General features: G+C 31.9%; 1 protein-coding gene across 1 annotated transcript in view; it reads right to left on the bottom strand.

The window, feature by feature from the left end:
• LOC107440016 (basigin) overlaps nt 1–27,434 on the bottom strand; it is a 52,718-nt gene that overhangs the window by 20,272 nt on the left and 5,012 nt on the right. Inside the window, exons 2-6 of the mRNA XM_016052787.3 lie at nt 24,949–25,233; nt 22,272–22,377; nt 15,132–15,307; nt 13,125–13,238; nt 2,177–2,362 (exon numbers count right to left, since the gene is read on the bottom strand). Of these exons, the coding sequence (XP_015908273.2) occupies nt 2,177–2,362; nt 13,125–13,238; nt 15,132–15,307; nt 22,272–22,377; nt 24,949–25,233 (867 nt within the window). The remainder of the gene's footprint in view (nt 1–2,176; nt 2,363–13,124; nt 13,239–15,131; nt 15,308–22,271; nt 22,378–24,948; nt 25,234–27,434) is intronic.

The following is a 27,434-nucleotide window of genomic DNA, read 5'->3' on the forward strand; positions in this document are numbered from 1 at the left end:
CAGTTTATGTTCATTAAAGTGATATGTCAATTGAACTTTTTCCGGTTTCGATCAATTTAACAGCTTCTTCGAAACCTAAATATATAAAATTTATTGTCTTTTTTTTATTTTATCCTATTTCGGAATAGTACTTAATTCTAAATCAGGCTTTTTTTTTTCTAAATTCATTTTTAATAGAAACATAATATTTTATTTAGTAGACTAAATTCGCCAACTTTCTACGAAGGGAAACTTTAGAGCAGATTTTAATATTTCAAATTCTCCTACAAAGTTAAATCCATTTTTTAAATTAGGCTATTACGCTTCTTAAAGTGAAGGTTGAGATTTATACTAAAATCATAACGTAAAGATAAATCGATAAACCGGATATTCTGTACTGACTGAACTTAATCTCTTTGAATCTTTGTTAAAAATGAAATAAAAGAAAGTATACACGCTGAAAAATATTCAATGTATATTCAAGCGAAGAAAGAAATTGGCTATCAAAATTTGTCGAACCACTAGAGAGAAAGGCGGTTGGAGACCATCAAAACCAGTTTGATTGCTTGATGACATTATGAGATGTTTCTACTCCTTCCTGTTTCCTTTTGCAATCAAACTCGTTTTGATGTTTTCACTCCTAATTTAGTGACTCGTAGTTAGATTTCAATGCCATTTCTTTCATTAGTTAGCAACTCCTAATGCATATACTTTTTAGGCGAGAAATCTAATATTACCTTTTTTAGGTGGTCATTACGAAACACGCTGTATTTCAAGTAATTTAGGAAAATCTTCGTCCAGGTCACAAAAATATAGCTAGTAAGCCGATTAAGACATTTTTGTAAAAATATTTAATGAAATTTACGAGACCTAGATACTATTTCTATGTTGGCGAAACTAGCATTGAGAGCAAAAAAATGCCACTTTGTCCACTTCCTTAAAGAAACCTTGACCATGCCAAATAAAACTGAGCTCATTTTGACAATTATTTTAACACATTTCATGCTGGCAACGCTTCCAAAAAATATAATATAATATAATATANAATATAATATAATATAATATAATATAATATAATATAATATAATATAATATAATATAAAATCTCTCGAAGTGGTAAACAAGATCGTATCAAAGCTGTCGCAAGTTTGTCACGACAACTTCAATTTATAGATCATTTATTTACTAATTTTTATGACTTGCAGTTGTAGTTCTAAATACATGTCTGAGTCGAAATGAATTAGATATGCTACCACTTTTTAAACTTTTGAATGTTCGCTGAAATTTCAAAAACGTATTTTTACATGACCCGTCTGTATTGCGAAAAACCGTTGATTATACATCCTCAAATACACGTTGCTCATACACATCTCTTGCGCTACTCATTTCGCAAACAACAAGAATACTTATACCCAGCTTGTCTCCAGCTGTTACATTGGAAAGCCAGGCAAGTTTGCCTGTAATAATTAATAATAAAATATAATACTATTAATAAAACATATTATTAATGTGAAACTTTCTTAATCAAACAATTAGCGAGCCTTTAGAAATATTTTGATGATAGGGATGGTGAGAATTTGAAAATCGCAAAACTTACAAGCTTATGAAAAACTTTTTTCTCACTTATTTTATTTTTGAAATATCTTTCTTATCTCTCTGCTTATTTTGCAGACCATGACCCCTATCCTCAAGCCAGCAAATTCATTGGAAACAGGTGGCCAGTAATAAATATAATTCATTCTTGAACAGGTGGTCAGTAATAAATATAAAAAAATTTTATCATTATGAAACTTTCACGATCAGGTAATTAAAATGTCTTTCGTATATTTATGATTATTTTGGATAGCGAGAATAAGCAAATCGTAAGGTTTTTAAATTTTAATATTAAAAAAAAATTTCTATTTTATTTTCTCCAGACTTAGCGAAGGTGCTAAATAATTATATATCAGAGAATACTTCGATAAAATAAAATTTTAGGTATCCCAAAACTACAGATATACGATGGTTGCATTTGTAATTCGATTCATGGATCTATGTTTTGATGTAGCATAAAAGTTTTCTACTATATGAAAAGATAGCTTTTTTTTCTGTCTCTTCATATACACAAGAGTCCTTCGATGCACGGATGATTGGAGATTAAAAAAAAAAGAAAAAAGTAATCTACTTCGCAAGGTCTGTTGCACAATTTTATTGTTACCTCTCACGGCTAACATGGTAGAAGTGGCGGCTGATCCCTCCATATTTTCAGCTGAGCACGTGATTTTGTGGTTGTCTCCGTACTGCACGTCTTTGATGAAGAAAACGGAGTTCGGTAAACCATCATTGTTTTCTCTCACTTCGTATCTGTCATCTTTCATTGCAAAATCGTCTGCGGGATTATTATCTGAAACGAACATTTCAAACGATATATATAATTATATTTTAATAAACGAATAGGCAGGCAACGTTTTCTTCTTTATAATGTTAAAATTGAACTTCAAATTCTCTTTATTGAGCAATTTATTTATTTGTTTTTAGTTATTTGCTTTTATTTTCTTAAGTTCTCTTATTCCAAGGAAAATAATTGGAAATACCTAGGCATACAAAACGGGATTTCCTACCTGCACATTTTACTTATTTTTTTTTTATTTTCTTCATGATAAAAATAATAATAATGGTAAATCAACATTAAAATTATTTTAATTTAGTAGTTTAGTGATCAAATTTAATGGTTGTATCAATATGTGATTGGAGAGTTCCTTTTTTATTATTAGTATTAATTTTTGCATAAAAATGAAACCAGTTACTAAAACCTCACATTAATACCTAGGAAAAATTTAGAAAATAGTGTCTTTAAATCTATAATAATAAAATATAGTGTGACTTTAAAGACTGTTAAAATATTTTAATTAGACCTTTCTGAAGAAGCATACCATAAATGAAATTTTTCTCACGCAATTTGCACAGCTCATTGTTACAAATTAATGCAGACAATTTTGAATCTTTAATTGCTATTTAAAATATGCTTCAGTAATGCTTGCTAGGTTCCCAAAAGGTACTCCCATGCATCCAGTGGCTCGAAGACAGATTGCCAATTGATTAATTAATAATGTTTGGTACTTTTATTTAACGGAAAATCATATAGGGAAAAGTCCTTATCGAGATTATAAGAACTCTCTTGTGTGTATAGCAATGTAATATGGGTAAATAAAGTGCAAAGTACAAAATTGTACTTTTTGTACATAAAACGCTTATGACTTCTTAACTATTAATCCGCTTGTTTGTGACGGAATTTATCTCATTCAATTTAGCCTGAAAAGTTATATCAGAAAATATATCTTACATGCTCAGATAGCTCTTGAGTAGCAATAGAATGTGTATACATGAGTAGAGGTCAAAGTACATTTTATGATCCGTAACACGCGGAGGGGACAGGGCGTTCACCTTCTAATGAAGCGAACCGGGTTCGAATCCCAGCGATGGTTAGTCGATACGAATTCCGCACCCGGCTCGCACCGAACACAGTGCTGACGTTAAATAGATGGAACATGGGTCAGAGTCCCCTTGGCGTTTGCTAACCGGAAGGTTTTCGCGGTTTCCCTCATCATGTAATGCAAATTCTTGTTAATTTCATCGAAAAGCCCACCAAGAAGGCAAATTTCTCCCAATACTTATCTTGTCCTATGTCTTCTGGATTGGATTCACAATTACAAGACTGCGGAGTTGAACATCAGTGGGCGTAAACCCAAAAATCGGGTTGACTGTTCAACGACGGTTATAAAAGTATATTTCATGCATAAAAAGTTTTGTAAGGTTTAGATTATTTATTCTATTGACTTGTGTATGTAGTCTCATTCAACTCTGAAACGAAAAAAAAGTTAGAAACAATATTTTACTTGCCTAGGTAGCAATGCCAAATGCGTAATATGCACAAGTCAAACCAGTACATTTTGTAAATAAAACCCTAATAACTTCAAACCAATCGAATTCATCATTTCGAGTTTGATTTCAGTCAATTCAGGCTGAAAATTACATCGAAAGCAATACTTGTAGAAATATCACTATTTAAATTTCCCCCCTTTTTACCCCTTCCTGCCAAAATCCTTCACAGGATTTCATGTGCATCCATCCACCCACGACCCTCATAAAGAAATCCTAATAGGTCCTTGTTATTGAATATCTACCTCAAACCCTAATTTAACTCCATTAAAAATCACTGAGAAGGGCAACAAGTAATAATAAATAATAGAATAATTTTAATTTTTTTAATCGTGTTGTGTATGCTCCATCTGTTTTGTGTGTGGTTGAGTAGAGTTGATTAAACCGATTAATTTTATTCTTTTTTCTGCCTGAACGAAGAGCGGGTAAAAACGTTAATAATAGTTAAACTTAAAAAAACGTAAAAAACGTTTAATAACGTAGTTTGAGCTGATAAAATGGCTTGGTAAATACAGTCAAACCCCGCTATAGTAAACTTTCAAGGGACCGACATTTTGGTTCACTATAACCGGGAGTTCACTATATCTGTTACTCAGGTTATTTAACTAATGGTTCCTTAAATCCTCCCTTTTATTACACATTATTCAAGCAAAAATGACTGAAAAATATAATGTAGTACCAAAAAATGTATTATTTTTGTATTACTCTTCGTCTGCTTGTTTTGAATTTTACGTCTGCTTGGTTTGTTTAGGGATGGGAAAGTGAGATAAAAGAAGCAAACAAGAAAAAAATGCTTATTGCTACACTTCCCTCTAGAGATGGTTTTAAAAATCGATATATGTATTTATTTAAGAAGAATTTTCCAAATTATTACAAAAAAAATGAAGAAAAAAATCAGTCCAGGACAGAAAAAAGTTCATTATATCCAACTTCCTCACTTTTTTGGTTCACTATATCCTCAAAAAATAACATTATACGCGTATAGCAAGGCACGGGACCGAACATTTCTTTTACTATATCCGGGAGTTCACTATAAACAGTGTTATTTAAAGCGGGGTTTGACTGTATTAACAATAGAAATCCGAGTGTAGTGATATTTAATAAATAAAAAAAGAACGTATATTCATTGTTCATTGAAGTAAATATAAAATAATGAAGAATGTCATGAAAAAGAAACAGGTAAGATACATAAATTAACTGTTAGTTGCTCAATTGTGAATTACTATATTATTTGAGAGGAAGGAGAAAAATTAAAGAAGAATAAGGGGAATTCGTAGAGCCAAGAAAGCGAGAACGACTTTGATTTTTATTTGACAAGTATATAGACCTTTACGAAAAGACCTTTATTTGAGGCATGTCAGCAAAATTTTATTTGTTTATTTTTGCATAATTAGTTTAAATACACCCCTAAACTACTAAGTCAGTCATAAAATACTTGTTATTTTGAAATTTATCCTCATTTGAATTCATATCTCGTATCTGTTGCCTCGTTAAAAATACGCGAAAACTTTGAATAGTAAGTGCTTTTTTGCATGGATGGAATAATGATCTTGTTTTAATTCTTTTAACTTTTCTAAAGTAATCTCTAATCGACAATGCCAAGATTCTTTCTCAAAAAATAACCAAGTTTTTGAAGTAACTCTTGATATTAATATGAAATGTAGTGAGTTCAATTAGAAAATTAATTTCAAAAAATCCCATCTGATTACTTATTTATATATTTATTATTATTATTTTAAAAAGTTAAAAAATGTATCTCTATATATTACAAAAAAGAAAAGTGTTCGTCCCAATTTTTCACTCATTTTCATTAGACAGAAAAATCACATGGCGAAAATTCATATTATTAAACAGAGAAGATCCAGATATATTTGACTGTTATTAAAAGCGATGAACTGGATCATTTGTTTTTCTGGAGTTTGAAAGCCGCAATGGATTAAAAAGCGATGGGTGATCTAGTTAAGCCACAGAAGTTCAGTTTTTGATTTGTTCATTGGTATGATGTTCTTTTTTTGTAAGAACAGTTATGTTTAAAAATTATTAAAAAGTTAAGTTTTTTAACGTTGCTATCGGCAGTTTTCTCAAACAGAGTTGTGTTTTAATCAGTTCTAGTTCGTGTTTTAACAGTTATCAGCATAAAGTGAATAAAAGTTATAACGCCTATTTATCTCTCTAAATTAATTAAATTTGTGTCTTAATTACCGGTATTTATCATTCCTTTCTAATATTTTTCGCGGTTATTATTGCGTTTTTGATTTCAATCATTATTTAAAATTTAAGTTTTAAACTAAAAGTGTCGTTTTCATTATATAATAAAATTGTAACGCGTTACTATGCAATATATTATGAAAAAGATATTTCGTGACCGATTTACAATTATTAAATGGAAAATAAATTATAATTAGTTTTATAATAAATTTTATGAAAAACAGTGTATTATCAACGTATGTAGTTAAAATAAAATATTCGAAATATTTTTTTTAAATTCTAGAGCAATATTAATAGTTAACTTGTTGCTAAACTATTGCTAACTAATCTCTTTGCCGGAAAATATTAAACGAGAGTTATCAAAAGTAAAATTAGAATTTCAAAACCAAGTTTCTGGATAAAATTGTGATCATAAACGAACAAAACGATACGGTTTAAGTTTTATCCTAATCTATAATAACTAAATGAAGTGTGTGCTTCTCTTATAACTGAAAAACCGTTTTTCCCATCAACCTGAAATATGAACAGTGAGTGAAAGGTGTAAATTTTGCTCCCGATCATAGAAACCGCTCAAAAAAAAAAAAAAAAAAANAAAAAAAAAAAAAAAAAAAAAAAAAAAAAAAAAAAAAAAAAAAAAAAAAAATTCTATTAGATCGTTTGGGAGAGACGTTTGAAAAATGGAATATTTTCATCAGTTTAAAACTCGCCATTGATAAAAAATAAACAGCAGACGAGTCTGTTATCTTTTTTGTAAAAAAATATTGTAAATATATGTTTGAGATGTTTGCTACCTTACATCTCTCATTAAAAAAACGAAGAGTTTATTACACACTCTTTTTTCTTATTGGTTTTGTCAGATAAACTCAAGGAATAATTTAACCTAAGAGGACAACGTGATTAAATTAACATTCCTAAAGTTGTCTGAAACCACGTGTTTATTTGGTGATAATTCAATTTCGGTAGTAGGTACTAAACGAATTAAATAAATAAGCTATGTACTAAATAGTAAAAATAAAAGTAGAAAATGCACTTATTCTTTTAGGGGAGCCAAAAAAATTGTCCTGCCAAAATAACCCCTATGATGTTTAATTGATTTTGGTAACAGGCTCTAATTGAAAGGAAAAAAAAATAAACTGCGTAATGAATATCAGAATTAACTCAAAAATGGTACTAGTTGGCTTTAAAGAAAAAAAAATCAAGAAAACAAAACGGGAAAAATTAATTGCAGGGGCCTATTCCGTTATATTCTACTATACCACAATTCAAAATGCACTGCATCACTTTCAACTGTTAAAGTTATAACTCGTGATTGAAAATGTTTTCGTATGTGCACACTGTTGAACTATAGATATTTTTTTTAAATTTTCGCTATGTTTTTTTTTCATATGTATTAAAGCAAGATACTACTAAATGGCATGCCTAAATTCAAACTAAATTTTAACTTTTCGTCATTAGCACAATAATGTTACCAATGATAAAAAATAAAAATAATAAATCAAACGTCTGACAGTTCAGGGTAATATAAAATGGAGCAAAACGCGAATGAGCAGAGCATTTTAACTGTTTTCATCAAATTTGATAAATTTTCCGTGCGTGTAATTTTTAGTTTTGCAGATCGGTATGGGCTGACTAAATCATACAATGTATGTTTCGGATTTTTTTCCCTACACCAATTACTCCATAACTACACATGCTTAGCCTTAAAGGAGGAAACTGAATGTTGTCTCAACGAAATTTAGTCACATTCATCCGAAATGGTTTTTGAGAATTTCGACAAAATAATGAGTGTGTGTCAGCAAAATCACGAGGGCCATGATATGCAATTTCATTAACACTTCCATACTGTATAATTTATGAGTCAATAAAAACCTGTGTTTCCTAAAAAAAGTTCGTCTAGCGTAAATTTTAAAACACCCTGAATTTTTTATGCTCTATTTTCTCTCAATCAAACAACAGTAGAATTTTTTTAAAATGTCAGTTTCATTTCAAACGCAGTTTTAGTGATCAAAGGAAGCAAACCTAGATACTTGATGAACAAAATAATGCTAATTTTTTTTTTTAAATTTTCTCTTAATATTTTCTATAATTAATCAATATTACGGTAGTGTTCAAAATACGAGCCTACCAATAGAAATTGTTTTCAGCAACAACATTTTACCTCAGCGCTTAACAAGATACTAAAACAAAACACATAAAAAAATGCGCATCGTAAAAATTTACAAGCCATTTGTTAACTTCGTAATAAAATATATCGTGTCTTCTAGTCGTAAAATGTGAGTATACAATACGCAATCAAGAAAACACACGCACATTTTCCAAGAAGCTAAAAACAAATCTTTGAGGCTAAGGCATTTCCTGATCAATGAGGTAATAAAATGATAATTCATCGAATTCAGTAGAGAAAGGAATTGCTTTTATTTTCTATGCTTTTTTCCCTCGCAACAGAATATTCCTTAGAGTTGGATTATTGGTTAATTTAAATCTGTTATTGAAAAATAATTTTGCAAAGAGAAAAAAGGAAAAAGTTATTTAAGATCATTTTTCTTCAAAATATGTTTATAAAGTAATTTATAAATACACTTAATTATGAAAAAATAACATTCAGAATAGTATCGGAGATCTATTCCAAACAAATTTAAATTTATATACTATCTTTAACGTATTTAAAACATCAATAAAAGTTTTAACGATTTTTGTAAAAATTTTAATCTATTTTTATCCTGTCGTGGACGTTAGTCTTTAATTCCTATTCCAGTAAAAATAAACGATATAGTTAGGCTACGTCATTCAGCTTTATTGTTGATATTACTGTTTTATTGTTGACCCTTCACATAATACATAAAACCATGTAAACTTAGTTTTTTATTTATTTAATTTTTTAAATTAACATTTATTGAATTGGTAAATATTAATAGATATTTTTTTTTTCTGTAACAACGGTCCAAAAGCCTTTTCCTTTAATTATATATCTTTTTTTAGCTTCTTGTTGGTCTAAAAACACTCTTGTTCATACAGTTTAAGAAATTGAAGGCTAAGTTATTTAAAATTCTGGCAATTCACTACTAGTACTACTTTGGAAAAAAAATATTCAAATAAATATATAGCCATCAGTTCCCTTAATATTAAAACGACAAAAGACAACACTTTAATATTATGGAGAAAAAAAACTCGTTTCGTTTGTATCGTGGCATATTAGTTTTTTCATGAACTAGAGCGGCATGTTTGAAAAGTGAAACGTGTTAGTAATCAGGAATCAATTTTAAATTAAATTGTGATTTAAATGGGGGAAAATATTGAAAATTGCTCACATTAACATTTTACCAACCTCGATTAAAATTCTACTAATAATTCTACAAACTTTGCGTTCTATAGTCTAATTAAAGCAATGATTATAAATATCCTTTGAATATTTTTTTAAGGAAAGTTGTATGTAAGGACACTCTTCAAAATAATAATAATAATCTTTTCGTTTAACTAAACTACTGGTTATATATATATATANTGAAGAAAAAAAAATTTGTTTACAAGCTTGGTACTTAAAAATACAAAAATACAAATCAGTGAAATTTGTCAGGATGACCAATATATATTATAACCTTCGTTAAGCAGAAGACCCGATTTTTAGGGGGCTTACGACTACCATGGTCCAATTCCATAGACTTGTGATTTTGAACACAATCCAGAAGACAAGGAAGCTCTCAGAACAAGTATTGAGAGAAATTTGCCTTCGTGGAGAACTTTTTGATGGAACTAACTCGCATTTGCGTTATATGGAGACGAAAAAACAAGAGAACCTCCCACGGTAAGTCTGGCTGCAAAGGGACTCTAACATGATCCGTCTACCACTGAGGATATTTTACGTCAGAACTGTGGTCGGTGCGAACCGGGTGCAGAATTAGTATCGACATCACTTGGATTCAAACCCGGGTAATCTCATTGGGAGGCGAGGGCTCTATCCGCTGAGCCACCACGGTTCTACTATTGGTTGTGAATAAAATAACATTGTTATTTTAGATTTAAAAAATTTGGTTTAAAAAATTGCTTTTCATCGAAAAAAAAATCAGAGGATGTACCCTTTCCCAATAATTTTCTAGTTTTAAGACTTTAAAAAGCGTTTACATTTTAAAAAAAAACGTTCTTAATCAAAATGGGTATGGTGACTTGCCTCGTCATACCCCCTTCAAAACTCCGCAGATTAAAAGTCGTTCAAGGTATAACGTTTATCATTATTTTCACAACACGTCTCCAAATTTAGGATAAATTTCGAGACAGTTCACATGCTGTTCTCTTAAGTGCATTAGTGACATGACAGAAAGTGGTAAACACTTTTTACCCTTACACAAGTCGCCTACAAAACTCAGACGCTAATGTAATAAGTTCTAAGCTGAACAAATAGGAGAATCTTGTAAATAAGGATTAATATAGGAAATTTACAAGCCCATTGAAATGTCACGTACTGTCATAAATAATGATAGTAATTCCATGCAAGTTTTTCTCCCTTCTCATCGTCGGAAACAAGCGTCCTTCAATAAGAGGTTCTATTAGAGGTTGTTGTTTACTTTTACTTTCATACAGCATAAATCAAGACGGCTCTTGTGAAATGAAGTTAAGGAGAAAATAACCTTTACATGGAAATACTTTTACGTCATCAAAATTTTAAATGGATTAACGAAGAGCACTTTTTTTTAATCGTTCCTTTTTTTGTTGATGATAATTGGTTCTGAATACAAAAACCATCTGGTGACAGTTCATTGACGTCAAGTTTAAATGGATAAAAGTAGTCATTCCGTAATAGCCTTTAAAAGCTGATAAAAAAGCTTTGTTAAAATTTATCAAATTAAAATCTATACATTGCCTCATCTTGTCAACTAGATCAGTGCTCCCCAACCCGGTCCGTGGATCAAATTGTACCGGGCCGCCCATTTCATTGAAACTGAATTTAAATTCCTAGGTTTATACCCCAAATTAAAAATCTGTGCTCCATTGGAATTATATTTATTTAAGAAAAAGGGGGCCCCGATGGTAGTGACATAAATTTTTTAATGTTTTGAGACGATTACCCCCAGATGGAACCGTCTCATTGCAAAGAAACAAGCTCGGGGTTCTCATTGATTTACCGATCCAGTAAATTAAAATGTTAAATCACTTTATATTTATTTTTTGATGTAACTGTATTTTATTTTGAAGACATGTTTAAATAAAATTAAATTAAAATTAATAAATCAAAATAATCTAAAATATTAACAAGCAACCCAGGGGGCCGCGGTAAAATTATCAAACGTTGACAGGTCCGTGGTGATAAAAATGTTGGGGAACACTGAACTAGATAGTAGAGATGAGATTGGTTCAGTCACGCCCGAGCCCATGCTAAACACGGGTTTAATTGCAGGGAGAAGTATTCGGACTTATAATAAAACTTTTTTATAATTTCTTACTCCCAAACAAAACGAGTATTCAAAAATATGTTTGGTTCTTCTTTGTAGTAAAAAATTGTAAGCGCTGGCTCCACTGTTTTGGGTGTTCAACTGTTGTTTTGCAGCTCAAAAACTAAAAGTAGAAACTTGAAATTGGTGATAAGTACGAAGGAGTAGAAAATAATGTGAAGGGAGAATGATGGAATTAAAAAAAATTTCACAATTGAATATTTTTACACTTTAAGTAAAAGTATCACAAGCTCGCTGAAATGCAACTACGGCATGATATGCTGGAAGTGTCATCTACATTTAGTGAACTTAACAACTATTCTAATTTATTTCTTCTTATTGAGTCACGCAATCTTTTGGTTAAATTTTTTTTAGGTACAGAGGAGTTTTACAATTTTTTTTTTAACTTTAAGGGCAGCACTGAAATACATTTTTCAGCTATTGCATCTGAAAAAAAAATTTTTTTTTTAAATGCAATTTTTACATTTTTATTTAATATATGACTAATAGTTAAAAAAAAAACAACCTTGCGAACAGGGGTCAATTCCTCGCCAAAAAGGGGTCAATTCCTCGCCAATGTTACCTTTTTGGTATTTTATTTTTATAAAAATATCTATTGGATGCTGAATGGTCGTTCCACCTGAATTTCTACATAAAATCTGGTGACCATCTCGAACTACGGGTTTTTTAAAGCAAATATCCAATTGTAATTGGATATTTGCTCTAAAAACTATTAATCATATAACAGCGAACATCACTTGTAATATTTAGTAAAAATAAAACAATTTTTTTTAATTTTGCCAGTTGTTTGTCTGTTTCAGGAAAGAATTCCCTTTTTTTCCTTTATGTAAATTAGGATAGCAATTAAATTTTGAGTCCTTTGGAATTCCAATAAAATAAAATTCATTGCTCTTACAATAAAATTTGAATTATTTTATAAGTAACACATTTAAGAATACAAGAATCTAAAAAACAGGGAAATTTCTATTTTTATTTAAAAACGCAGCATCTCTTTTTTAAAATTAAAGGATTTTTTAATTCATTATAAATATTTCCGTATGGTTTATATGGTCCCGTACTAAATATAGCCATAATTAAATTTTTATTTTCGTATTTCGTATTCTCAGCAAATTAATTTCATTTCTTAATCCATAACTTTAAGTTTGTTACTATGGAATTGCCCACAAAAAGTATCAAAACAGATGATTTTTCCAACAAGAATAAAATACGAGAACGAAATATATCTGGTTTAAATACTGGAACGTGAACGGAAAGAATTGAATTACATCATAAAAACCACAAATAATAATAATAATAAATAATAATTTATGAGGCGATTAAGCTAGATCTGCTTTATGTCTCCACGTCACATATTGAAAGGGGGAAAAAAAAGAGACATACTACGCCACATAAACCACTCCAGATTTATCTAATCGTAACCAAAATCAAAAGTTTTAAAAGAAACAACTCGGCTAATCAATCAAAACTAAATGTTTCTTTTTCGTTTTATTATTTTTTTTCCGTTTTTTGAAACATAGAAAGTCTTTTAAAAGCTTAAGAGAGAGATAAATATTGATAGAAAAATAACTGACTGACCTACAAACCATGAGATCCGAGGTACAGGGAAGCCGCGGACTTCGCACTCTAGGCTGAAATTTCTAAGAAAAATGGGACGAATTTGCTTCGGAAAATATTTCACTTCTGCCGGATCTAAAATAAATGAATAAAGGAGAATTTTATGTGAATGATGTTACAGACAGATATTAAATTTGTGATTGAAATGTTGCTTATAGGCTCTAATTTTATATTCAAAATTAATACTGACGAATGAAAAAATATTTAAAGTTGTAAGAGTTGTGCTGTAAGTTGTACTTGAGAATAAAAACAGTAGACACAACGAAAATATTTTTAGATAAATCACTTGAGAAAAAAAAATTTGTTTACAAGCTTGGTACTTAAAAATACAAAAATACAAATCAGTGAAATTTGTCAGGATGACCATTTATCTAAGTTGGCCACTTATTACCGAGTGAGGATTTATTTATCTAATATTATAAAAGAAACAAAACATTCGTAAACTGATCATCTGTCTATCTTGAACCTTTACAGTTGAAATAAATCAAATTTGTCTTATAGTGCTAATGAATACTATTCAAATCTCTTCATATGCTGACTGACAAGAAATTATTTTTAAGAAATTTCCTATGGTTATGTATAATGTATTAGAATTTCACTGAATTGGTAAACTAGCATTAAAAGAGAGCTCCCCCTTTGTCAGCTGACTATATGGAAAAATTATTTACTTACATAATGACGTATGTTATATTCTTGAATATGTAAGAATAACTTAATATAAAAAAGCAATGACTCACACCGTCTATAAGCTGACCACTAAAGCAATAGGTCAACTTGCACTGCTTTTCCTACATTATTTTTTTAAAGCTTAATTGGGTATACTATAGCCTACGTCACAGGTTGTGTTATTCCTACTAAATTTAACCCATGAACGGCATTTTCTGCGAGCCTAACTTCAAGCCACAAATAAACAAACGAAGTGTTTGATCGTTTAAATAGCTGCTCGCCAGATTTTATTGCATTATAAAGAAAAGTAATTGATATTCGATTTTTGATTAATAATTGATTTATGTGGATAGTGGCATTTATGTGTATAGTGGCATAGAATTTAACATTGCGTCATGGTAAATGTTATTCCTACTGAGTGGAAGTAGTTGTGTTTTTTTTATATTATACCCAATTGAACTTTAAAAAAAGAAGAAGAAAACGATTTAAGCACACGAGGAAAATTATTGCACGCAGATTTAATGCGCATATGCAAAAATTAAAAACTAAAAAGCCTCGTTAAAGGAACCTGTTGGTTGCCTAGCATTCGTAAAATCTTATCAGTTACGTTACAGTAACCGATTGAATACAAAGTTTTACGAGGTAATAAAATCTCCAATGAACCCACGATTTGTACAGAATTCATCCCCTCTATTCTTAATTTATTTATGAAATGCAAATGGGGCCGACTCTTAAGCAAATTTGATTGATAGTAAATTAAAGTTTACCAATCGAAATGGAACCAATTTAAGCCAAATTAACCAATTTAGTTTACCAACGTTTCGTGACGTCATATTACAAGTAATCAGGTTACAAGTAATTCGTTATAAATATTCACATGCGTAAAGGAACATTATTATAAATCAATTTTAGAAATTTGGGATTAACGTAATCTTAAGAATAAAGTTTAAAAAAAGGTTTTCTTTCTATAGATTAATATGAAAAATTAAACTGATAACCAAACTAATATATTTCTGTTTAAGATTTTGAGTTGCTTTGCTATTCCCAATTGTTTTGCAACTTTGTATTTTTGAGAGGTATATATTTGAGAGCTATTACGCTCCAAACACGTAGATAACAGCCCAATGCACTGAAATGTTGTCTTTCCTAAATAGAAGTGATTCCTGTTCACCAAACACGCTCTCCTGATCAATTTGAAAATGCAACTTATCAATACACTATACTTTAATTCTTCATTTCTCCCCTATGTGTGTGTGTGTTAAGTTTTTGTTTTAGAGTTTAGAAACATAATGAAGGTCTCACATGTAACCTTGGTGCGACCTCCTAGGTAATCTGCAATAGGATAAGATCCGCCAGAACTTTCGATGATGCATAGGTACTCTCCAGCATCCTCTTTGGTTGCCCTATCTATCCAAAGTACCCCACCTTCCATTCGAATTCTGTCATCTTCCACCAATACCCTTGATCCGTCCTTATACCTGTAACGAAAATGGATGTTATAAACTTTCGATGCATCAATACGTCAGTCTTCAAGCAGATAACAAAATAAAATTGTTGTCTCAGTCGGTTTTCTGATAGACTGTGTCTCCATGGGCTGATGCAAAATGGGTTAGGTGTAACCCCAGTGGAAGAATTCTAAATTTTATTTTTAGAACATGTGATTATATTTTTTGCATTTACTAATTTTTGCCTGCAAGGCTATTTGCGATGCCTTTCCACATTAATTCTACTGCTATTATTTTGAAAACAGCTGAAGGACTTAGGACAATATAATGATAGGCCACACTTTTTAGGGCAATTCAATGTTTGGCCGAACGTTTCTGGTAAAAAGTGCCCGAATACGATTCTCATGTTTCCAAGATAATTCTGTATATTGTGCTGTTATATAATGGGGAAAAAATAGGCATGCATAAATTTTAGCATGCATATTGCATCAGGGTAAAAAAGGGGAAAATGTAAATGTAAGATTGGAGGTGAGGGTGAAATTTGATTTCACTAGTTAAATTTTGGAAGATATTAAATACGACTGTTTTTAATTATTTCCTTTTTTTTCTCGATATGACATATTTTTGATCTCAAAATTCTGATATCCACTTAAAACAACTTTTACCTCCTTTCCATTCTGCGATTGCAACGCCATCTGTAAACTAAAAAGCAAAGACCTGCTATTCAAAATATGATATTTTTCTTCAAAAAAATTCAAGTCTGTCACAAAATAACCCCCATGGTTCCCACTAAGATTTTAATTTTTCCCCACCCCAAAACTAGCGGATGAATTTGGAGGGTCAAGATAAGTATCATAGAAAGCAATTTTTTTTTTTAAAAAAAAGTATTTACCCCTCTGTATTAGATTTTTGATGCAATGCGTATTTTTTGAGATATTTGACCGATTTCATACATTTTGGAATGGATAGGATTTTGGAGTTATAAAAAAATGAAAAAAAGGGAAAAAATGAAAGTAGCAAGCCATTTAAAAAAAAAAGCACTAAAAAATACCAATGATACCAATGCCTAAAATTTTTAAATACTTACCAAGAAGAAGAAAGAAAGGCATAAATCTGGTTGTTAAAACAAAGAACATACGATATTGTAAATTGCAAAACCAGACACAATAACGCATTTTCTCTGAATAAAAATACCTTTGCTTCGACAAAATCGGATTCTTGATCCTCAAGACATGATGTCGGGGAGGGTCAGCGCTATCTGGAAAATATGGTCCCAATAATTAGGTCAGGAGAAAGGTTGACCCTTAAATGATTCGTTTTACCTTTTGCATGTTTTTCTATATCTCTAGAACTTTTTGAGCAAATCGAAGAAGTTTTTCTCCCAATTATAAAATTCGTTTATTCAAAGATAATTTTCTAGGCAAAAAATTTTATTTAATGAGTATTTATTATTTTTTAATATTTCATTTAATATTGGTTTAAAAATTTCCAATTGTAAAGCTTATAATTTTACTGCTTTATTTTTAAAGAATATAATTTTAAATTGCAAAATAGAAAATTTGAACGAAATCGGTTGAATAGTTCTCGAGAAATCAAATTTTAAATATACGCCTTTTTTTAGATTGTTGTAGTTAATTTACGTCGCACTAGAGCAGCACAATGGGCTATTGGCGACGGTCTGGGAAACATCCCTGAGGATGATCCGAAGACATGCCATTACAAATTTGATCCTCTGCAGAGAGGATGGCTCCCTCTTCGGTATCCCGACGACCTGCACGCGAAGTCGAGCACTTTATACGGTAGAACAGTTTAACGAGGACCAATACCGCACACCCTCGCTCCCTACGCAGACTAATCCAAGTAGTCACCCACCCGCACATTGACCACAGCCAGTGATACAATAGACAATCCAGAAACTATTTCACCGATTGTGCTCATATTTTTCATTTCGATTTTTAAAAATTATGTTGTAAAAGATTCTATACCTTACAATTCAAAATCATAGTCGATTATTATTAAATGATATGATAAAAATAGTAAATGTATGTTAAAAATCATTTTTTACATAGATTGTTTTTGGGAGGGTAAATGAATTTTGTAATTCAAGTGTAATTCTTCTGATCAATCAAGCTATTCTGACCATATTTTACAGATTGCGGCCAATTCTTTGAAGATCAAAAACCCAAATCCGTTGAAAAAAGATGTATGTTTATTCATAGAAAATAAATTTTTATGTGTGATTTCATAATTTAAAATATCTCTGCACTATTTAATTGCATATTTAAGTTCAGACCCTAGAACCATTGCGATTGAGTCCTGGTACGCAAAAACAAAAGGGTGTTTTTTTTATTTTTTATTTTCCGTAGTGTGCAATGTTTATAGATTTAATTGAATGCTTAAAAAGCATAATTTCAAAAAAAGTTTTATCGTTATTATTCGCAAGAAACTCATTACGTAACGAGGTGAATAGTTTATGATGTTTTCATACACGCTTTATGACGCGGTTTTAACTTTTTATGATCCCAATAAATGTTCTGCTTAAAACATTCATTTTGGATTCCAAAACAAAAATGTTTTTTCATGGCCATATATTTCCATAAACGTTTTGACCGAAAAATAAAATGGATTTTTCTTTAAAAACATTCTATTTAATAGCATTCGATAAAAAGAAACATTCTTAGCATATTTAAGTTTGCGTTAGAAACTTTTACTTTCTAAAGCAATTTCAATTATTTTTTTTCTTCCAAGATATGATTTAGTATAACTGTCCCCCTAATTTTTGTTTGTTTCAATTAGAAGGAGCAAGAAACTTTATCAACTGCAAGAGATAATTCTGTGCAATTGAAAATACAACGTAAGTGCTTGACGATTGATTCAGTGGCTTGACAACTTTTCTCCTTCTATTGCTAATGCTATGAACGCTGAAATAGAATTTCGAAAAAACTGATAAAGCAAAATTTATTTTTGAAAAATTTTCTTTTGTAATATGTAGCTTACCATATAAAGATACCAAATATATAAAAATATCTATTTTGAATTTTTTGTCGCTTTCGATGAGTTTTCAATAGCACGTCAAAAATAGATCAAAATAAGAATTGATCACGTATTAAATGTTAATATCGTTACATCCAAAGTTCACTTCCTGTTTATTTTATTTTATAACAGACATTGAACAGCCGACCTAATTTGGTCAATATTAATCTCTAAAGCCTTGTAATTTTGAACTGAACCCAGAAGACAAGGGGACTTCTCGATCAAGCATTGGAACTAAGACTGATGCTTTGATTGAAATGACGCAAATTTGTATTGCATAGAGAGAAAAGTACACTAGTAAAAATAGTGGGAATAACACGTCTACATATAACTACTATTTCGTCTACATATAACAAACGTGTTACTCTCAGTGTACTTTTGACTTAATTTGTATTCTTTTTAAATTGTGTTTCTCTGGATATTCGATTTTATTTCGAGGTGCTGTATGATATTCTTATTTTGTTTTCCATTATGGAGTCTCGGGGCACAAAGGCTCCAGCATGTTAGGATGGCAGTGTATCCCCGATGAAGTATTATTTGTACTGTAACATGCGTATCTTTAAAATTTGTTTGGTTTATATATATANTCATCCCTTCAGTGGGTCGATAAGTGAGTACCAATCATGCTTGGGAACTAAACACTGGGGATTCCGCGTTCGGCTGACCACCTGACCGGAACATCTGCTCCTGCACCCCAGAGCCCAAGGTCAAGAAAACTGAGATGGGCTCAGTAGGCCTTGGTCCTCAAGGGCTGTCGCGCCGCTGAGTTTAGTTAAGTTTAATTTGTAGCTTACCATATAAAAATGCCAATTATATAAAAGTACCAATTTTGAATTTTTTTTTCGCTTTCGATGAGTTTTCAATAGCACGGCAGAAATAGATCAAAATAAGAATTGTTCTCGTATTAAATGTTAATATCATTGCATCCAAAGTTCACTTCGTGTTTATTTTATTTTTATTTTATAACAGACATTGAACAGCCGACCTATTTTTGGTTTGCGATCAATATTAATCTCGACAGCTTTGTAATTTCGAACCCAACCCGGAAGACAAGGGGGACTTCTCGATCAAGGATTGGAACTAAGACTGATGATTTGATTGAACTTACGCAAATTTGTGTTACATGGAAAGAAAAGTACACTGGCAAAAATAGTGGGGATAACACGTCTACATATAACTTCTATTTCGTCTACATATAACAAACGTGTTATTCTCAGTGTACCTTTGACTTAATTTATATTCATTTTAAATTGTGTTTCTCTGGATATTCAATTTTATTTTGAGATGTTGTATGATATTCTTATCTTGTTTTCCATTATGGAGTCTCGGGGCCTAGTCAGTTTTTGGTTTAACCGCTGATTACAGAAAGGCTCCAGTATGTTAGGATGGCAGTGTATCCCCTGATGAAATACTGTTTGTACTATGACTTGCGTAACTTAAAAATTATTTTATATTACATATATATCAGTGTTAGGATTGCCGGGTTAGTGTAATTATTCAATTAATATTTTGACTAACAGCTAAATTTGAACGAGTAAAACGTCGCTTATGTTCCCTGTCTTCAAATTTGTAGTCATACATTCAAATTAAATTTTCAATATAAGTAATAGTAATAGTACTCTATTTCCGTCACACAAAAGCTGCATAATGATTTAATGGAAAAGGTCGGGGAATGATAAGAGAACATCTCCCCATAACAATTTTGACCCTCTGTAGAGGGAATGGCTTCCCTGCTTTGGTAACCCGATGACCTGCACGCGAAGTAGAGCACTTTACTTAATGAGGACCCATATCTGGTACTCTCGGTCCTATTTGCAGGGGATCAAAGTGATCATCCAACAGCTCATCAACCGCAGTAAGTGATGCTTGACTTCACCGTTCCGTCAGTCCAGTGTGGGACTTTAATATAAAACACAAAGTATGTACAATAAATATATATTGCACATTTTTTGCAGCTGTATATTAAAGTTACTAGATATGTGTATGTACTATATTTTCCATTACTCTTTTTATGTTTTCACAATTCATTAGCTTATTTGTCACAAAGTTCTTGTTGAAATATGTTAAATGATAAAGTCATCCGTGTATAGATTATTTTTATTAATAATTAATACTTTTCTTTTTAAAAAAAGCTTCAAAAACCATATTTTACTTCTCAGGAATATCACTTTCTGAAGAATCACTCAAGAAGAAAAAGTATATTGTATAAATATATAATATTTAATACTTCTCTTTTAAATTCGGCATCGTATTTCATAAATAATTTAAATTTGTTGAATTATGTGATTTTGTAAAGGGGAACAAACTTTATTTAATAATTTTCTTTTTTAAAAAAATACCTTTCCAAAATATATATTTAAAAAAAATTTTTAATTTATAATAATTTTTTTTATATGGGAAGTAAATAATTGAACTCTCAGTGTCGTCTTAAATTTGAAAGTCTTTTTCTTTTACGTAAATTTACAAAATTATTAAATTTTGTGATAGAAAAGAATCAACACCAGATAGCAGCACCATACATATTTCTTAAAATGAAATACTTCAGAATAGTCAAATAACAAAATTCCAAATTACATAGTAAACAATTAATTCGCAAATAATTTCTTCTTGTGATAGCGTCATGTATTTTAAAGATTTCGCGTGTTTTGGATAAAATAAAATGTTTTTTAAAAATTTTCATGGACTCATCTGTGCATTCTCAAAAACATGTCACTAATCGCAAACTAATTTTATAAAAATACCGCGCATTTTAAAATTTTATAGAGAAAGTCGTAAATTGCTTTCCCTTATAGTCGTGATATGGATGTGCTATATGTTAATATTATGCTCTATTGTAAAATTTATTTTATTTAATTATTGGTAAAACTTACATTTGTAGGCTTGTGTGCTCAATTAAAGCTGTTAAATCTTTGTCAAGTACAACGCGACGATATATCCAGGGTAACACTGGGATTCGAACCAGCTACTTCGATGCATCTCACAGCGTTTTTGGACGCGACACCGCTCTGCCAGGAGAGCCCCTGTTGTATAATATTTTTAATGTTTACCTTGATATAAGATGTTTTTTAAAATATTTCCGTAAACATTTCAAGACATATATGGATATTTTCGAAAAATATTTTGTCCACATGAAAACACTTTCAAATGAATTATGTGTAGCAAAAAATTGGAAATTGTCCTTAACGTTTGCTACATATATGCATTCAAAATCGCGTATTTTGGACAAATTAAAAACTTAAAGGAAAAAAAAATTACATATTCTTTACACATGTCTAGAAATACGTATAATGGTACAGATTCTAAAATTAGAATAGCAACCATTTACTCATTAGAATCATTAGGAAAACACGAGATATAGTTTGCCGATGTATTATATAATACACCAAAGAGCCATTACATTATGACCACCCTGCTAATATCATGTAGGACCACCTTTAGCTCTCAAAACTGCTAACACCCGCCGTGGTATCGATTCCACAAGGCGCTGATAGGTATTCTGGGGTATCTTGTACCAAGCGCTCGCCTACTGGTCCTGCAATTCCCTCACATTGCGAGGGGGTAGCGTGGCAGCAGGAATTTGGTTTTCCAAGTAGGATCACAAATGCTCTATTGGATTAAGGTCAGGTGAATTTGGGTGCCAAGACATGAGTTGAAAGTCGCTGGAATGTTTCTCGACGTTTCGAACCTTATGACATGGTGCATTATCCTGTTGGTAAACACCATCCCCGCAGGGAAAATTATTTGCCATGAATTTGTGAACCTTGTCTGTAACAATGTTCAAGTAGCTTACAGGCGTCAGAGATTTTTCTATGAGGATTATGGGTCCTAATGTGACCCATGAGAACATTGTTCCTGAGCGAGAAACCATGAAAACCTGGACGAGCCCATTGTTATAGACGGAGGGTGGTCATAATGTAATGGCTCTTCCGTGTATATTACTAATAATGCATTATATAAAACATACCAGTTTATAGGAAAACTTGCTTGTTCCTCCAGATCACAAACCATTTTTAAAGTTCTGTTGACCCGTAACTGAACTTTTGATTGCTTTCTCATCACTTCGTCAGTCTCTAAAAATTAACAATACAAAGAATAATTAGAAAAAATTAAAAGGACTCATTTTTAGTCAAACAAATGATAATGAACTTATAACAGCACTGACCTTCTCGCGCAGCCTAACAAAAATAGTTTAAGAGTGCTTATCTTTAAGATTACCAAATGAAAATAATATATGACTGCCTCACGGAGTCCAAGCAGTTTGAATTTGCAATTGAATCTTTTAAATAAATTCTCTACTATAACACAAATGGAGATTCACTGTATGGGAAAGTTTTTAGGGTAGAAAACTGAACATGGTTTTTCCTAGACAATTTGCAAAGATGATTGGTGACCGAAATTAGATTTTTCAGCAGAATAACGCCTCTATTCATGATGGAAATCTTCACGTTTTTAGATGATAGGGTGCATGTCATAAATGACATGTCCTTTTTCCTAATCTCAACCCCATGAAAACGTTTGATGATACCCTCAGTAATTCTGGCATACATGTAAATAGCAGCCAGTTTCAGGCTGTGGCTGAATTGAAGGCTGCTATCAATGAAATATGGGGAAATGTTGGTGCTACTCTCCTCAGAAGATTGGTAAACGATATGCAACGTCATGTATTCCGAGTCATATATGTTGTTGTGTTGTGGGTTATCTTCCGATGCCTGACGAAGTCAGACAAGGTCCATCAGACCGTTGACCCTAGGAAAATCGAGGACCAGAAGGGGNAATCTTGAAAGACAAACGTATACTCAGCAGAATGGTTTGATGTTGAAACTTATTTTTGTAGTTGCATGTGTTGTTTTAGTTTAATTACAAATTTGTTTTAAACATACTCTTTCTGACATACTGAGCCATTTATTCAGATAAAACGAATTTTGCATAAATATAATATTATTATACTCTCTAAAATGTATTTATATAGATTTCATACTATAATATTATATTTTAGCATAAAAATTGGCGTTTATTTGTAGAATTGCTCATATCGTCACTTTGAAACTAAACCGTAGTAACTGAAAAAAGCAAGTTTTTCAGGAGAGCAATTTCTAACTTTCCGCGCTAATGCTAATCGCGCCAATGCGATAACGATTTATCTGCTCTCTAAATTAATTTTATGGAACTATGAAGATAACACTTTGTTTCTCTAAAAGGGTGATTTTTTTTTACACAAAATGACCCAAATATCTCATTTTTCGATTTACTACGGTTAGTTTCAAAGCGACGCTATGAGCAATTCTACAAATAAACGCAAATTAGGCGACCAAGCAAAAATTAAATGTTTTTTTTTGGGGGGGGGGCCTGCTATTTCTGCATGAATTTTCTTCTTTTTTACACCCTAAAAAAGCAAGAAAAAATATTAAGCATGAAATTTTTTCTTTGTGACATATTTTAAATGACAAAATACCAATTTTCTAAATTTTTCCCGATTTTTTCAATTTAGGAACTTTGATTAAATTTTTTTATTTTTGTTTTTTATACTAAAATATAATCTTATAGAACGAAATCTCTATAAATACATGTTAGAGAGACATTATAATAATATTATATTTATGTAAAAATCGTTTTATCTGAATAAATGGCTCAGATTTATCTGAGTATGTCAGAAAGAGTATGTCACATTTAAAGTATGTCACATTTAAAGTATGTTTATTTTTTTTTTGGCCGCCTAATTGGCGTTTATTTGTAGAATTGCTCATATGTAAATAGCAGCCAGTTTCAGGCTGTGGCTGAATTGAAGGCTGCTATCAATGAAATATGGGGAAATGTTGGTGCTACTCTCCTCAGAAGATTGGTAAACGATATGCAACATCATGTATTCCAAATCATATATGTTGTTGTGTTGTGGGTTATCTTCCAATGCCTGACGAAGTCAGACAAGGTCCATCAGACCGTTGACCCTAANAACGACTAATTCATTGTGCAATTTATATAAATGTTTGTAATAAATAGGAGAAAATTATATTTTTATTTATTTAAAAGCGACGGGTTAGTTTCAACGGAGGACGGGTGCATTGTTGGACAAGCCGTCCTCGGGGACGGGTAAAATTTCTGAGTTTTTTCGAGCCCTGAGAAGGGGGGATAAGTATATGTCCTCTCTGGAAAGTCCCCAGGATGTGCTCGGGAGAAGCCTGTTCAGTTTGACATTTGGAGCAGCTCTCGAAGATTCTCCTGCCCTCGAAAAATGAGAGACTTTTTGTGTGATCGCTTTCTAATCTGGAAATTCCGAGTCATATATAAATATGGCAAATATATCAGCTGCTTACAAAAGCGGCTTTATTAAGGCGGATCACTTTTTAAAAAAAATTTATGTATCAGATTTTTCTACTGTCCAGGTTGGGCAAGAAGTGAGTTCATTCCTACGAATATGTACTTGTATATGAACTTCCTTAATGTATGTGTTTGCTTTTATCATCGATTTGTTTCCTTTTAAGTTATGGCACACCAAATCGAAATGGTTTTATTTCAGTGGGACATACCGTAGATTATTGTTCACAACGTGGAGTTCACGCTCCACAGGGGGGGGGGGGGGGACTCGAAAAAAATACTCGTATATTTATTAAAAAATAATATTGGAAACGGAAAAAAATCAGTACCTTTGGAAATCACTATTTCAATGGGATATGATGAAACGCTTTGAGGATCACATTTATATATTCCCCTATGTTGCCAACTTGCATTATTGGTTCGAAGTTCCATATGCACGAAACTGTCAGGTAAGGTTTCCTCAATTACTGAAAAGTCTGACTCCAGAGGATTAATGTTCACGCCATTCTTCGACCACTTTGGCACCCCGTAGGCTGTCTTCAAACAGGAGATGAAGATCGGAGAACCTTCAGATACGTATTTCCTCCCTTCATACTTGATATCCATTTTGCAATCTGAGAAGAAAAAAAATAAACTCTGTGAATTAAAATAACTGAACTTGTGTAAAAGTGGGTCGGAAATATCATCGAGCCTTAAATCTTTCAGCGATAGTGTGAAAAACTCTAATTAAATAACATTTGACACTTCAATGGGCTAAAAGGTGACAAAATTTAAATAAAAACAATTGAAACTGAAACTATAAATTTTGCTGATCTGTTTGTAGTAGCATTTAGCAGAAGGAAAAAAAATTGACACGAAAAGAATGATGTAGGTAAAAAAATGTAGAATTATAACTTAATCTCTCTTCTTATTTCTTATGCGAGGGTATTCTATGATCATTCTATCATGGTATTCACGGTTCATCTATGATCATGGGTATTCTATAATTATGGACGAACTTGGTCACGTTGAGGGATGATAGAACGTATTTTTTGTAACCCGTTTTTTTATTTGTGCAGGAATGTAGAGTTTAAGGTGACGTGTTAAGGTAAGAACGCAAGGAGTAACACAGGAAAAAAAAGTGTTTTTATTTACAAAATCATCGCAAAGTGCCTCTTTGCAACAACTCAGTATTCAAATTTACAATAAGCTTTCAAAACTAACAGCAATATTAACTGCGGCTATGATTGTTTGGCAATGCAGTGTGCAACTGGCGTTAGTGTGCCGAGTAAACCAAGATTAGATGCATCAGCGAGAGAATGTTAATGCAACTGAACTGTGGATTTTAAACGTGATGGATGAGTTCACTTCCATCCACTTCCAGTGAAAACGCTGACGTGTATCTATCTGATACATAGCTCTGCTAATGGGACAGGGTTCACAGCAGATCACCGTAGTCAAGGCTGCGGTCAGTGGGTGGATGGGTGACCACTTGGATTAGTCTGTGTAGGGACCCAGGGTGTGTGGTATTGGTCCTCGTTAAACTGTTCTACCGTAAAGTGCTCGACTTCGCGTGCAGGTCGTCGGACAACCGAAGTGGGGTGACATCCCTTCTGCAGAGGATCAAATTTGTGATGGCATGTCTTCGGATCCTCCTAAGGGATGTTTCCCAGACCGTCGCCAATAGGCCATTGAGCAGTTCTAGTACGACGTAAATGAACTACAACAACAACAACAGCTAATGGGGAATGGCCAAGCCGGTATCAGGAACGGTGTCAGAACAGGCGTATTCCGAAGAACATTATGTTCGATAGTTTGCATCGGTCACTGCGTAAAAACGGATAATTTGCCGCTGACATTATGCTGATATTCGGAGTGGAAAAAGAACAATTCGGCAACATCGCATGAAAGAATCTATATTACAAGATGTAAGTACAAAAGTTATTGCACGTCGTCTGCATGTGAGTCAGCCCATTTTTTGAAGGGAGTGAGGGTTGTATGTGTCGCGCTAGCTAAGTTTTGCAACATTTGAAAATAAAAGATTATAAAATTATATACTTTTTATTTGCAAATTGCCAAGATGGTAATTTAAGAGAGAGAAACATTTAATACCAAGTACTATTTCATACGATATAAATAATTAAATTGACGTGGTCCGAGTAGCTAAGAGGTGAAAGTCATTTCCCTAGCGAAACGGAGGTTCCACAAAGTAAAACAGAGAGGTCACTGTTTTTTCTAAGAAGAATGTAATGATGTGTGTCCGAGAAACCGAGCGATGAAAATCATTGCCTTGGCGAAACAGAGATTCCGAGTCTTATCCTCCCAAATGGAAGAGAATGTAAATATGCATGAATATGTTGTTTAAGCTTTTATTTATTATTTGAATGTTTTCTAGAAGTTTCTAGAGACTTCTCTCACGTCATTTCCTGTTCCTTATTCAATTGCATATAAGTTCAAGCATTCCAAGTAGAAGTTATCTTGTTTCACGTATGTTAGATGTGTTCAACAAATCAGCGTACGAGGGTTGCTATTTATATTTCTGGCTTGATAATGAAAAAACAAATATGTAGGATCGAAATTGATTTTATTGTTTTTCAAAATATTCTCCATGATGATCAATACACTTTTGCATGCGTTTGAACCAATTTTCAAAGCACTTTTTCCAGTCCGATTGAGGTAACTCCAAAACATGCGTTTTGAATGCATCAACCGCTTCTTCGGGGGTCGAAAATCGTTGTCCACGTAATTTATTTTTGATGTGTGGGAATAAGAAGAAGTCATTGGGTGCCAAATCAGGGCTGTACGGCGGATGACCCATCAGTTCGATCTTTCGCTC

This window comes from Parasteatoda tepidariorum, chromosome 7, assembly GCF_043381705.1.
Source record: "Parasteatoda tepidariorum isolate YZ-2023 chromosome 7, CAS_Ptep_4.0, whole genome shotgun sequence".
Taxonomy (NCBI): domain Eukaryota; kingdom Metazoa; phylum Arthropoda; class Arachnida; order Araneae; family Theridiidae; genus Parasteatoda; species Parasteatoda tepidariorum.